General features: G+C 42.4%; 1 protein-coding gene across 1 annotated transcript in view; it reads left to right on the top strand.

Moving 5' to 3' along the window:
• Window positions 1-16,034, top strand: part of LOC119652995 — a 242,139-nt gene that overhangs the window by 220,412 nt on the left and 5,693 nt on the right. Inside the window, exon 6 of the mRNA XM_038057422.1 lies at window positions 13,049-13,283. Within this exon, the coding sequence (XP_037913350.1) occupies window positions 13,049-13,283 (235 nt within the window). The remainder of the gene's footprint in view (window positions 1-13,048; window positions 13,284-16,034) is intronic.

Here is a 16,034-nt window from a genome sequence, read left to right on the forward strand (position 1 = left end):
CGATACAAATTCCACTGCCACCAGTGAGATTTGAACCGCGACCTTCCGTATGACAGCCTTGCGCTCTAACCACTCAGCTATCCGGACGATTGTGATAGGTAGATAAAAAGGAATCGGGAGAGTTGGGAAATTATGTCGCAAATGGGGGAGTTAAAATTCGTTACATTAGCGACATGGGGGTACACTAAATCAATGGAGAACTCTGAAGACAGTGCTTTGTGAGATATCAGATTAAGCGAAATGCAAAAACATCCCTTATAGTGGGATTGGGCGAAAAGGAGTAAGTCCTTTCTGGATTTTGAATGGATTTGATCTACTAAAGCGTTATGGAAATTTCCCTAATCTCATAAGTGTGGTAGCATCTCTAACAATACAAGCAGAGTCGGTGAAGAATCCTACAAATATTTCAAGATTCGATTTTCGCTGCAGACATGGAGGCGGTTAAGAAAAATTGTCAATTGCTGAGAAACTAGAGAGATTACATGTACTCATTGACCATTAGGGTCCTCTAAGGGAAGGTGGAGGAGGTAGACAACGCGTTGGGATTATCACGCCAGCTGATAATTCTAGGAACACAGAAGGGTATTATTCCTGATATAACTCAAATAAAAATTAATCCCTTAACTCGAAAGAATGCTACAAGGGATGACTTGATATCAAACAAGCAAAGAGGCAGGTTGCGGATGTTGGCCAACTAGAAATTGTATGATTCATTTGGTAAGCCACCATCCCCCAATAATTTAAGAAGCCCGCTCACATTGAAAGAATGACAGCAACAAAAGACTAAGACCAACTGAAGGCCTAATTCAAGGCAACCGTCTATCTGGAAAATTTCGATAAACTGAGGTGATGATGCAAATATCGTAGAAGTTCTGCGAATGCCGAACTGGATGATGCGATCAGCTAATCGAGAGAATTGGAAAGGTTGGATCAAGAAGACTCGGGTATGAAGTGGACTGCTACTCTCTTGTAAGTAAATAAGAAAAGAATACGAGCATCCGAAAAGTATCAACGACAAACCAATTTGAAAAGCGCAAAGAAAAAGCTACAATATGGTAAAAAGTCAGAAATAAATAAATCGGGGGCGTTTCAGTCAATAAATTACTGGCGTCACCCTTGTTAGATCTGATGAGTTTAGAAGTTCGGTTCAGCTACAATGATTTTTCAAAATGTGATGAATACTACAACAAAAGAGTTGCTGCCTTTTCTCAAAATGTGCCACTTCCTCTTCAAATCAACAAATTGACCGCTACTTGAGTCGAACAAATAGCTGAGTTGGCGTACGGGTCAACACAGCTATCCCATTGAGGTCCTATCAAGACATTGAGGTTCTATCTAGATTACATGCCGGTGACATGTGTTGACGAAGACTTGGAGCTTTTGATTAATATTGAAGGTCACTTTCCATGTTCTACTTACATATATCCACACAGTGAAAACGTTGGCGTAGAGCAATCTAATTTTGATGTTGGTATTGACGCATCTGCATTTTAAGGTTTTAAATAAAAGGGCGATGGTGAACCTGGCAGTGCCAGTGCGTCGGGTAACATCACGCTCGGTATCATCGTCAGCCGAAACAAAGCAACATATATGGAAAAACTTGTCAACGGCTTGATATTCTGCCCGTTACTATACACCGAATCTTCAGTCCGATTCTATTTGCACCGCTCTTTAAATTGATACCCTCGAGAGATACACTTCTTGCTTAGACTACCAAAAGTCGTCTGGATTTCGATCAAGACTAAAGGAAACGCAGATCTGAAATCCGCTCAATGTTCCAAAACGATCCGAAGAGGGTTAATGTTGTCAGCGCACAGGAATGTTGATGAGAAACTAGACTGTTCCCTCTCGATCCAGCTTTCGAGGTGTTCTTTGATGTGTTCCAGGAAAATTTTGCCCATTTTCTTTGCAACGACGGGAAGTTAGCAAATACCCCTCCTATTATCGCACAGTGGATGGGTGCTCCTTTTCATGACCTCGCAAATACCTCTCGCATTCAAAGCGGGTGCCATATAGCGAATCTTGATGATTATCCTCTTCTTCGACTCGCCTGAAGAAATTTTAGATTGCTTGGATTTATGGATGAGTGAAAATAACAACTTTGCAGAAACTGCTCGAGCTGGAAGGAACAATTCCGGGGAGGGGAGGAGGGGTCGTCAAGCCAAGCGGCTTTACCCATAGCATGAGCGTATCGATCATCGCGACTTTTTTTGTAGAGCAATCGCATTCTTTTTGACGGTGACAAATCATGCCATCCACAGAGGATATTATATGGTTGAGGATCGTGCTTTCGCGAAACAGAATACGGTATCGGCACCATTATATGCGGCGGTTTCTACCTTTCTGACCAAGGCTATAATATAACCGTATTAAGTTTCAGGGGTCGAGTTTTCCCACTCTTGCAAGAAGATGCGAGCGTAATATGTACGTGAAAATAAGCCATCAAGTGGTGATCTCGATCGAGGATGATGTTACCGTCTTTCCTGTTTCGCACACTCAAAAGATGACTTTTAAATTTACTGCTGATCGGAATGTGGTCGATTTGATTAGATGTGCCTTGTAGGGCAATTATAGCCCAACTAGTCTACGCTCGGTCAAACAGTGTGTCAAAACTCGCGAGATGGTTGAAGTTGTGGACATTTTCATCTCAACATTATTCCCAAGATCGCATTACTCCACCACATACCCGAGCGTGTTGTTATCAGATGCCATCCTACCATTCAAATTACTCATCATGATCAATGTCACTTTTTGGAAGTCTCTCTTGGAATGGGTGGTGTAAATCATACCTTACTGACTGTATCTGAAGTCTACGCTGATGCGTGAGACTGAATTATTGAGATGTTCCTTATTTTGCGCCGGAAAAACGCTTGCCCCCCCAGGTACTTTAGCACAGTACCGCAAGAGGGAGGGGATTGCTCCATGGAATCACGCTGTCTTACCTCATTTAACCTTAGAATGGTCAGCTTGCATTGTTAAACTTCTAGATCGAGTTAGCACAATCGAGCATTCTAGGAAGAATCAATATCGTTTTCTAGGCAAATTCGCACAATTCGGCATCCATTTGCTAACCGTTATCGAAAGCAGGAAGTCATATCTGAAAGATCAGTTTGCCCCCGTAACTGTTTTGAGGTTTAAGCTGCTAGCTCATAAATCTCTATACCCTTTTGTCGCTTCTTCGGACAGGCAGCGAAATACTTTGGGTAAAATCTAAGCACCAGCTTTCTAACAGTAGATATTATTAGTCGGGCTGAAGTTTAACTCACCTCCTCCCTGGAACGCTCGGATGTTATATGGCCGTCTCCAAACTATAGTCACCCCTCCCCTCCTCCATCCTAATAGATATGCGATTTTCTATGGCGGATTTTTTTAATTATACATATTCGAAATTAGTTAATGAGATCATAACGGAATGAGATGAATTGTGAAAAACTAAGACATGGAAGAATGTGCCATATTTTCCTGTTTTCCAACAAGTTCCCCATTCGTATTGCATATGCAACGAAAGCAAATTCAATGCAAGGAGTAAAAATCGATTGATGGCAGGACACACTACTTCATGTTCTTTCCGGGGCAAAAAGTGGAATTAAACTCGAAAGTGCTGCACTCAGAAGACATACATATATCCTCCTCCATCACCTTAAGTACTTCAATTTCTCAGAGCAGGAAAGATTTCGCTTCACATTTTCAGCAAAGGACGAGCTTGGTTGCATTTTTAGCATCACGATAGGTTTCTGTGTTCCAATGCACTGGCAAAGCATCTTTAGCAAAACTAGGCCGGCAGAAACTCGTCTACCCTGACTTTAGGCTTCCGGTACACTTATGGGAGCTCTTGAGGAGTCGTCATCGTCATCATTAGGGAAACTTAAATTGTATTATTACCCAGTCATTATTGCGCGAATGCATCACTTGCGGGGGTTTCATTCCATTTCTACTTTTCCTCCGTTTACGAGTATGCGTACGAGTTGTTCAAAATTAGGTACAATTGACACTTCAAGGGATATAATTGCACATCTTATGGGGTATGGACTCGTATGTGCCATTCTCCCAGCACCATTTCAATTTTTATATTAATCTCCTGGAAAATTGGTGTGAAGCGAGAAGAGACAATGAGAAAGGTTGGAGGGTTTTGGTAGATGTTCTATCGTCGCTTAGATGCCTCAAAGTGCTTCCCTCAATGACGAGTACACTTTCCATGATGCTTTGAGTCCTGTTTTTACGGTCCTTACACTTGCATGTTCCGCAGAAAAACTTGGATGGTTTCCTAGTATTGATTGTTGCTGCAAATGAAGAGTAGATTAAAGTGAAGAACAGGAACTGGTTTTCTCATCACCTCTTGCATTTAACCAGGAAACAGATAGCTGGGGATACTTTTCCTAACGGAGCACACAATTCAACTCCAGAGCGGTAGAAAATTGATTCATACAGAATACTGGAAGTCATCATGTTGCCAAACTGTGGTCAATAAAATATATCGTAACGTCTGATTAAATAAAATGTAGCACAACTGGAGAATAATAATAAAATCCTGATTAACAAAGAAACCATCTCCGGACCTGAAACTGTTACAAAACGTTATCATAAACTTTGCTGGAAGCCATCCATGCGGTACATTCTCTGTATTCTTCACCGTCGCGGATAGCTTGTGTCTTTTCAGCCTTACTCGCCAAACTGCATTGTAAATATCCTTGTGTTTGTGCGGCGCTGCATTGAAGTGAAGGAAAAAATAAAAATCCATTTCATCGTTCTTCAGGAGCTGGCGAAATCAACCTGTGACCAGAGCAGTTGTTCCTTTTGGCAGCGTTTCCAATATTCGTTGCCATTGTGCATCCTTTTGGTTCATTTAAATTCAAGGAGCGTTTCGGCGGCTTACGGTGGTGTCGCATCATTAAAATTCTGTCAATACCATTCAGATTCATCCCCTATCTGATGACCTGGACCAAAAATCGAAAAAGAATGATTACAAAGAGAATGTGAACTCCACAATGACAACAACCACGGTCACGGAAAGGAAGAAGAAAACTATCAAAATAAATAATATTTTGGCAACAAAATGGAGCGGATGTTTCACTTTAAATGGACTACATTGTATTCCTTGTGTTATAAAATAGGAAATGAAAATTCGTGAGGAAACCTCCAGTGAAAAGAAAATAAAAGCCTTTATTGTTGCCCATTTTGGAATGAAGGACGTGCTGGTACGAACTCTAATTTTCAATGACAAAATTGAATGCCTTCGATGGCTTTGTGGATTCTTATCTTTCTCTCTGGCCGCAAGGAAGGAGGATCCCTGCATATGAGAGAAGAGTCTCATCCCAGCAGTATTGATAGTGTATTTTCATTCGGTAATGGTTTGCCAGGATGACGAACTGAATCATAGGATAGAGCAGTTCTGGCAATACAAATAAGGAATTTTAAACGTGCTCTTAATTTAAGTGAGGATAAGGGTACGGAAGTCGGAGTTCAATCGAATCGAGAAGGCTCTAAAGTCTTTATATAATAGATGTTTACTGCTTTTTGGAAACGTTGCAATCATCTGAGTGGAGCATCCGATCCCGAATGAAAGATGAATAGCCGCTGTATGTCCTGTAATACGCTTCTTGAAAACAACGATGCGGAGACCATTCCAATATTAAACTTATAAGCTTTCCGGGCAAACAGATTCAAGAACTAATATATTCTTAATATATTTGGAGGATTCCGCAATCCAGAACTCTTATCAATCTTATTTTAGAAATAGATACGGACATAATTCTGATATTGGCTTGTATGAGATTCAATTGTTGGCACTGAATTGTAAAATGACGTAGGTTTGACAAGGAGGATTTGAATTTCGGCATTTCCAAAAATTGAGACTCCTCGGGAAGTAGATAAAAAGGATATAGGTGAAGAATTCCGATATTATAGTAAATTTCACGTAGTAAATAATCTTCAAATTGGTGATTCCCTTCCAGTTTCTAAATGGTTGGAATTCACCCTTTGGTGAGCTACAGCGCGTCATCGCATCCGGTCCACTTCACTTCCCACAAGACTTCCCGAAACGCCCACACTCTTCCTCTACTGTTCCATGCCAAGCAATTTTCGGGTGACCCGCTGGTCGGCCAACTTAGATCAGTAGGTCCCACTGCATGGCGAAGCCAGTAATGGAATTTACGCCCCTCCCTAATATGTGACCTATCTACTGTCACTTCCACCTTCCGATCAGATTATCGACGGGTACCTCTCTCTCTAGCTTGTTCACCGAGAATGCTTCCTATTCGAAATTGTATCAGACCAGCATACTCCGATGCTGAGTCGCAGATAAATGTCCATGAAGCCTTGCAACTTTCGAGTAACAATAGCGATCGATTTGCATGTGCTATTTGCATCATGGAACACAGAAAGGACATTAGCATAGAACAGTATCAACTCGATCTTGGTGTCGAGATATCTGCATTTTCAGATTTTAACTAATGCAGTGAAAGTGAATCTTGTGCTGTTAATAAGTCAGGCGACATCCAGTTCCGTCTCATCGTCCAATGAATTCCTCCACGTCCTTCAGACAAGGCAACTTGAAGAACATCACCAACAACAAAAAGAAATAATATCGATTACAAGATGCAATCCTGACGGCATCCACATTTGTATCTCAAATCCCACTGAACTCTTGCCTTGGTGCAGCATGGGTCATTTGCGTCATCATATGTCGTCTCTCTTGGGTAGAGCGCGCTAGATCCATTTCTTGTTCACACTGTTGAAAGCTTTCTCGAAATTGATGAAAAGCAGGTGAAGATTTGATTTCAGAGGATCAGCAGCGGAAGCCGCAGTCTACTCTCTATGGATCCCGCTTTCGAGATGCTCTTTGATGTATTGCAGAATTGTTTTAGCTTTTATCTTCGGGACGGTAGCAAACGCGCAGCACCCCTCCAATTGTAACACTTAAAACCAGTGCCCTTCTTCGCAGTCTTAACAATCATACCCCTCTTTGAATCTCTGAGAAGTGTCTAGGATTCGCAGAATTTAAGTACGAGTGGGAGTAGCAGATCCCCTTCCTTTGACCGATGCGCTGCCACGAGTCCGCGGTCAATCAGATCCAACGACGAATCTTCGGGGGGAGACCGACAATCGGCATAACACCAGAGAAAAGAGCATTTTGTACGCCGTCCTCACACGTATCGATATTCTAATACAGGTTACTCGATTATCTATCTATCTATCTATCTATCAGCAAAATATCCTACTGCTTGGCGACAACTGGATATATCAAGCGGTGGATGCTGAACTTGGGAGTCGTAAGTGGCGGACACAACACGCAAACGACGAACAGATCATGATCTTCTTTGAAACCGAAACCAGCGCCTTTCTTGTTATGCACATCCAGGAACAATTCCTAAACCTACTGCAGATCGCAACTTTATGGTAAGCTCTATGCTCGAACAATGTGTCACTAGTGACAAGCCTCTCGTCAAAGACAATCCGACACGGAATCCGCATCTGCTACCATGTAGCTCTCTATAGTACAAATGCGTATTGCCGGACGAGGAATAGGAGTACTATCCAGACTCGATCTATCTTACCTCGCTAAGATCCACAATCTTCAGTTTATATTGTTAAAATTTTCATACATTCTGAGGACTCTCGACATAATTGCCGAGGAGCGTGCGCACCAGCCAGCCCATCTATTTCTGTCCTTTTAGCCGTCTCGAACGAAAAGCAGGGAAGACTTTGAGTGTATTATTAGGCCCCAGCTTGGAGGGTCAAATTATGCAAAGGAGTATCCATTGCCAACCAGGAACGGGTGTACGGCTTTGGACGGTAGACTACTTCCTACATCGAAGTCAACCGGACTATGATAATACTACTGAGAGAAACTTCGAGGGTGAGTGAGTATCCAAAAATCGAAAAAGCATTATTCTCGTGGTTTTTACAAGAAATGGCCATCACAAACTACTATCGCGTGACATTCTTCGTGAAAAAGCTTTACACAAACAAAATAAGTAAAGAGAGAATCCATCCTTTAATTTCAACAGGAGAAATAATATCTAACGATGCGCTTGCCACGAGACCCTTTCTGGAGGAATTCAAGGTGGATGAATGTGGGTTATTTTGGAGGATGTAGCCGCACAAAACTTTTGTGCACTCATTCGACCAAAGTGCCCATGGAGAGTAAAGATCCAAATTGCGACTGATATTTATCATCATCATCATCAATGGCACAACAACCGGTGTCCGGTGTAGGCCTACCACAGTAGGGAACTCCAGATATCCCAGTTTTGCCCGGAGGTTCAGCAATTCGAAATCGCTAAAAGCTGTCTGACGTTCATGGCCTACGCCATTGCTCCATCTGAAACAGAGTCTGCTGCCTACGCCATTGCTCCATCTGAAACAGAGTCTGCTACATATTTTTTTCTACCATAGATACTGCGATTTTAGATTTTTCACCCATACAAATTATTGAGCAGCTATTGAGCAGAATTTTCTTCACAACTAGGCGCTCGTGGTATCGCTCATAGGATCCACGAATCCATTACCAGAAAAGTTTTTTCCAAGCTGATAAAAACTGATTACAAAAAAATCACTTCTTTTGATATAACAAAGTAAACTGATTGAATTAATATTTTTTTTAAACCAACATTAAAGGCCTCGTTTTTAATCTATCTAACATTTGCAATACAGTAAAATGTGGTTCAGTATTCGTGGAAGAAGGTATGACCAACCACTTTAGGATTGACTTCCCAATTTGTGCAAAAGCTTCCAGGGAAATGTGAGGCAGGTGTTACCCCTACAAATGAGGGCATCACACATTGACTTCAAAGAACAAGAGACGAAAATGTTCAGGCACTGTCTGACGAAGAAATCCTCCAACAAACTCTTTTGTGAGTCGAGTAGATCAATGTGTTTACGCACAGAGTATTGGACTCCGGCAACGATACGTCCTCAGACTATCAACTAGAAAACTCCCCGTCATCAGATAATTTGCCTGCACCCCTTTCATACATTACTTCGACCTTACCCTGCCGCTCTCCTGGCTCAGGAGGCTTTGACGTCAGGGAATTCCTTTCTTTAACAGAAGAGGAACGGGAGTTGTCAGTTCAGGGAACCATTTACCATCCACTCTCTCAACCAGTCAAGCTAAATCTTTTTCACAACTAGAATGACTTCATATGCCAGCGGTCTTCCGCATCTTCCTGATGGTGTTCCCGGGGGAGATCTCCTTTGTATTTACTTTTAGTTCCTGGCAAAATCCATCTCGCCTTTCACAAGAGAAACTGTTTTGATCGGCGGCGTCCACCACTGCATTGCTGAAAACACACTCTAGAGATCGTATCTTCCCAATTTTATTAGGTAAGGAAATAATCAATCTCATCATGCTTTGCATTCAGCCACGGATTCAAGTTGCGGATGAGCCGCGCAGTTCATGTACTTCTTGGCTCATGATAGTTGCCACCCATTTAGTGTACGTTGCCGTTTTTCACCTCCACCTCCTTTAAGTCTTCACCCTTCCAGCGGAAGATGTCTTTACGTTCCTTAGCATGGAAGGCACCGGGATCACTGATCACTGAATCTGTTCAATTGACAGATATTTCTCACAAAACTTCTCGTCTCTGTAACTGGGAAACGCGCTTACGATACACCTCCTTACTAAGAGCATCGACCCACATCTCGATGCCGTTGAGTAGATCAGGCCACACTGCTCCCATAAGAAGATGATCCCGGTAGATATAGTATTCCCAACATTCGCCGTTGGCCGACTTAAGGCTGGGACTCAAGCTGCAGCCTCACCTGTTGCTGCTTCGATTTGCTCGAAGATGTTCATCTCCGAGTCGGGCAATAAACCAATGTGTTTAACCATTTTGATTCTATAGTCAACTCGCCGATTGATATGGGACGCAAGGTAGGGACTCTTTTTCTGGTTAAGGTGACCCCCTCCGCCTTTTTCCAGCGAAAAAGCTGAAACCATCCATCCGCTTATCCGTCGCATCAATATGTGAAGTCTTCAACAGTGTATCCGGCAACAAATGCTGCAACTTTATTCGAATAATCGACTAGGCACGATTTTTCTGGCATGTCGAGTCCTAACAGACTATTATTGGAAGCGCTTGAGACGTCGAGATAAGTCCCCGCAGTATGTATCGCTTCAACGAGTTTACTCCTAATGAACTTTTTTAGCACTTTCTTCGCCGTGTCCCGCCTACACAGCAGTCGCTATGCCGGGAGTCAATTTTCGTCGCCACTCTGTCTGCGGTAAACCTCAGGCAGCTAAAAGCAACATGCACCACATCGCCCGGAATCATGTCGCATGACCCTCGTTCGCCAATAGGTCGATGGGGATCATGTTTGCTATCATACATGCTGCTTCGTCTAATGTTGTAGGGTAAGTGCACGACGTTCGCAATGTACTCGATATGAGGCTGGGATTTTTCTTCTACTTGCTTCTACCTTTAATCCCGATACCTGGACTGGAGCTGCATAAAGCAATATGGAGCTGACAACTCTCGAGACAACGAGTCAACGGCTGATTTGATAACATTCTTCCCAACAATGTAACAACCCCGGAAGCCTTTGTTGCTAAATTCTGAAGATCGGGTTTGAATTTTAGTTTGCTTCCTTCGCTCCAAAACTCCATGATACACAATTATCTACAAGGGAGGACCGAGAAGTGGTCCTTGTAGAACCCCGCAGACTGTTCTATATGGCTTAGGTCCATCGTCTGAATAGTAACATAATGGCCTCTCCCGGAGGAATTTTATGACTATGCGCACCAGGTATTTGGAAGCAGTCAATTTGGCTAAACCCGCAATTATTTTGCTCCATTTTGCAACATTGAAAGCATTCTAACTAACGTGCAAGATTTATTGGTCTCAACTGCTTCCTCAACAATTTTCGTCACCGTATTGATCGCATTGACAGTAGATCTTGTCTTTCGGAATCTGAACTGCCTACCTGAGAGGCCACCCTCCCTTTCTGTGATCGGTACAGGTCTATTTTAACGGCCACTACTAGAGTTTTATTCGGAATTCTATCTAGGCCTGGGGCTTTATTTTCCACAATTTTTTTGTGGTTTCCAGGAATTCTTCAGTGGTTACCTCAAGAGTTTCATAGGAATCTATCTGGACAGTGAGCAGGTTCGATTCATTTGAAAATTTTGGAAAGAGGGTGCTAATGGTATTCCGTAGCAAATCAGGGTTGGTGAGCGCCTACCCTTGATTGATGCTATGACTGCCTTGTATGCACCTCCCCAAGGGTCGAAATCCACTTCCTTGCATAACCTATTGAAGTGTTCATTTTTTTCTAGAGATAGCTGATTGCAGTTTTTCCTCTCAATGTTCGTGTGTTCCATTGTTCTGTTTCCACAGTTTCAGATTGCAGTTTTTCCGCTTCTGTCTGGTGTAAAAACACTAATGTGTGTCAGCATTGCGCTCGCCGAAATTACTACTCTGATTTGACTCATCGACTGATATCCGACATCCAGTCACGATAACATAATTGTCTGAGAGAGAGAGACAGCCTAATGCTCTAACCACTTGAGCCATCCGGACACATGTGATGGTAATGTCAATTTTATTTTTAAGCACTCTTTAGGATAGCGGATCGTGAGCTGCCTCAAAATAGTTTAAATGCAGCTGTAGGAACTTTATATTCGAAAAGCTGAAATCGCCTTCTTGTAGCTTCATGTGATATGGTCGATGCTACTCTCCTGTGCTTCCCTGCATAGTAGGCATTCGCATTGCTTCTTTGGCAATATGCCCTTCTACAGTACTTCTTACACCTATCGTACTTGTTTGCATAGTTTCTCGAAATGTATCTACACCCAAGGCATTTGAAACACCTTTTTAGCGATATCTGCTCTCGCAATCCACAGCTGACCCAGCCAGCGCAAATTTTGTCAACAGGAATAGGTCTTTTCACTGCTTCGAATGGCAAGGCTACTGTGAGTACCACCATGTACATTACATAGCCTGATCACATTGGACTTAAAGATTGAATCTAGCCCAAATTGGATTATTAAGGTTTCGCAGATTTCCGCGTTTGTGGTGATCTCATCTAGGTCCTTGCACTCAATCAGCATTGAAACCTGATTTACCTTTACCTCCGCTACTGTGCCCAGTGATGCTTCTCCCTTCTTATAGAGATCGTGAGACCCTAGGCCTAAGCTCAAGGAGTAAATTGCTATTTTGTGTGCGTCTTATTTAGTTCACTTCTTCACTCAAGTCCAGGAGGGAACCGTCTGCCTTAACCTTTCGCTTAGGTCAATAGGTCAACTCGTATTTTGCTTTTATACTCAGCGCATCTGGCCGCGATCTTTTTTGCAGTCTTCCTTTTTTCTCTACTTTAATCCGAGTAGACTCATTCATGCGTTTCTCCAGATGGTTCAGTACACGTTCACTAGGCGAGATTGTTGATTGCGCCGGTTATGTTTTCCCCTTCCTTCGCTTTGTAGTTCGCTCTGGGGATTCTCTATTAGAGAGAAGCGGAGAAGTGTGGCTCATTTCATACCTCGTCTGACTATCTCTCTGTCTGGCTGTCACACACGATTTAGCCGGAAACAGCTGAGGCTATTGGTGAGAATATGTGATCTGCGAATCCCTTTACATACAGCGAGTGGTGTCATTTCCTATTGATTTTAAAGAGGGCTCCCCATACATGTGAGAAAGGGGGGTGTTAAACTTTTTTGACAAAATATGGTCGTGTAGGATATCAAATGAAAGGTCTCAATTAGTACTTTTTGAAGCTGATAATATTTTTAATACTGGATGAAACTTAAGGGAGTGAGAGTTCAAAATTTGTGCCCCAAAAAAATAGTAAGTCTCGTTTTCAGAATTTGATTAAAGATATTGAAAAATAATTCCTTATAACCACTATTTCAATGGGTCAGGTCTATGATAAACCGAACACTGATTCCGATTTCTATTGGTGCTCATTCTCAATTCGTCCTTGCTTCAATACACAGATTTATGTAACATATGTACGTATGTGACAACCAGGCTTTCTAGTTGATTGTTTTAATAAATAATCTCGTGTCGTTTTCATTCTCACCATTTGTTCAAAATTCTTTTTTGTTTCTTTATAGGTGATTCAACCGAGCACCCTAATCCACTATAACAATACCGTTCACCAGCACGGACTTGTAACATCGATTTTAGGACTTCAACTTGTCGTTGACGCTCGACACTTCCAAGATGGTGCAATGCGAGTTAAATGTGTTGCCAGTGTGTCCCCAATCCTCTGGCAAGGTGACCGAGAGAGCGTGGTGCAAAGGAGGCCGGGACCAGGTCTGATTGATAATCGGGAAGCAATGCTCCTAGGTAAGTGAAAAAATAAAGTCTGGCTCTCCCATAACTTACTGTGGGAAAGTAAGTTGAATGAAAATAGTTAGAACCAAGAATCAAGAGTCGAAGTCGCAAATAAGGCTAGGGTGAAAGGTTTGAAAAGCCCCACAAAGGTTCCCTCTTTGAAATAGACAGAAAACATCAAGTAAAACCAATATCAAATTCTCCGCATTCAAATCAAATCAAGTCGTTTTTAATCTTCTGGCAGCCCTTGTACACGTGAAGTAAACAGGTGGTGATTTCTTACCTGAATGTCCTTCATCCTGCGCTAGCTCCGCGTTACCAGTGCGAGCCAATATTTATCTAAACTTCGATTTGAGACGGAAAGTTTAACTAATGAAGTGGTAAATGACACACTGAACGATTCCCTTTGTAGACTCTGAGCAAGTCGGAGACGGAACGAGCACTTCCAATAAAAGGACAAGCTACACATATTACCAGGAAAATGTCAGCCAAATAAATGAAAAAGTTTCTCTCTGTTTTCTGTTCGTTCACTCATTCAAGTTGTCCTGGGAAAGTTTGTGGAAGAGTTGTTACCAAGTTCTGTTTGATTGGGTAGTAATTACAAATAATTACGTGGCACCAGCGAGTGTAGACCGACCGACGGCTACGACCATTATGTATTGATTGTGTACATTTGCAGAGTGTAGAGCTCAGGAAGGGCTAATCGGTATTTTGGTTGAATTGAGGAAAGTTCCAATTTGATTATATGCAGGCTTAGTGATTTCGGTATTGATCCGGTAAAGTATAACTATATTTAGATTGAAGAGCGATTATAAAGGAAATACATTCCTTTGTCAATAAATAGTGACAAAACACATCCAAAATTAGAGTCAATTGTTACCAAGATACAAAATATCAACAATACAGTTATGGAAAGCTAAACTACGCTTACATCTTCCCAAAATTTAAATTCCTAATTCAAAAGAACTTGAAAGTGCTCCTGAAAGAACTTTATACTTCCACCACGTTCACGTGGATTTCGCCGCAACCCTTGACAACATCCCTTGCCATATATGTTTCCATTAGTCTATCAAAATATCAACATGTCAAGGTCGCTGATGTGGAGATAGGAGACCGAAATCAAGTAAATCATGAATATTTTATTCAGATACAAGCATTTAATACAGGAAAAAAGTTGACTAAGTCAAAATATTTAGATAAATCTTAAAATAGGATCACTAACCGACGATGGCCTTTCAAGGTTTCTATTGTACCCGGATAGCATTCGATATTAGGATATATGCAATTACCCAGATTGAACCCCCAGCCAAGTCGAAACCCACCCACATTCCCTTATATTTATACATACCTACACGGAGTGATAAATTAATGGCTCTTATCCTATCGTTCAGGAAATGTTTGGATACAGATAATGTACGCCACAACAATATTGATATTTAATTCCGGAAATAAACATATTGAGTTATGATAAACGCTAATTGACTACTTTTGATGATGTAGGTGTGTACGATACCAGATGTTAATGTATTTACAGTCGCTCCAGCAGTTGCCATAGTTGTTACTTGAACTACATAATTAGTAATATCTAACAGTGTGACCACAGGGTGCGCTTCCATAACCCGGGAGTCGATCTCTGAGAGTATCTTGGTTGCAAGATTCTAGGCCAGGTTAATGCGAACAATAATAGTGCAGCGCTATACATCAACGAAGGTTTCCCCTTTCATCGAGCACGCAGATCAGGAGAGGTAACAATGTGACACTGTGTTAGCGATGGGTGAACTGATTGCCAAGGTCTTCTTCAGTGATGCAGTGATACAGTTCGATAATCTTACTTTATCCCTCCGAACTCTTCGTCTCCACTCTTCTTGGTCGAGAAACATCGTCTTCTAAAACAGATGAGCGCGTAATATGCGTTGCCTACGCCGACTGCGACACTTGAAGCTATCCTAAATTTACCCCCCATTCACTTGGAGGTGAAACGGTAAGCAACCAACGACGCATATAGGCTCGATACCATTGGGGCGTGGAAAGGCGGCCAATCACACGGTCAGGCGTCTGTCTGGAAATTCCATGAAAACCATCCAGTAGCCCTGATGCCGACCGATCATATGGTTTCCAGATTCGTCTTTGAAAAGACATACACTGTCGAAATCACCGAAAGAGAAGAATGGTCGACAAGTGGCCATGAGTCCTTTCAGATTACAGGCCTAATAATCTTTACCGACGGGTCGGTCATGGAGGGTGGATCGGGCGCAGGGGTGTTCTCGGAGAATTCGATTAAAGAACTGGCCCGACCCCTCGGAAAAATGACCATGCTGCCATTTCATTGGCAGCAGAAGAATGTCTACGACAAAAGTGGAGGGGTCGCACCATTCGAATCTGTTCCGATAGTGGGGCGGCATTATCAGCACTAAATGGCAACGATATATCAAGCCAGTTGGTGTCGAGTTATCATCAGGTGTTGCTGAAACTTGGCCGACTGAACGAAACATTCCTGATGTAGGTGCCGGGGCGTATGTGTGTGTGTGTGTATGGTGGGGAGAAGCTACAGCTTCTGAGCACTCAGGCCGTGTTTGCCCATTGTACTCGCGTCCCCCGTCTAACGGAATATTCCGGATTCGTTAACGTATCGTAGGATTTCCGTTAGTGCCGGGGCACTGTAACATCGCCGGTAATGAGGAGGTTGACAGACTGGCTCGCCGAGGGTTTGGATCCACAATGGTAGGGCCAGAACCAGATCTTGGAATTCGACCATCTACTGTC

The sequence above is a fragment of the Hermetia illucens genome, chromosome 3, assembly GCF_905115235.1.
Source record: "Hermetia illucens chromosome 3, iHerIll2.2.curated.20191125, whole genome shotgun sequence".
Taxonomy (NCBI): domain Eukaryota; kingdom Metazoa; phylum Arthropoda; class Insecta; order Diptera; family Stratiomyidae; genus Hermetia; species Hermetia illucens.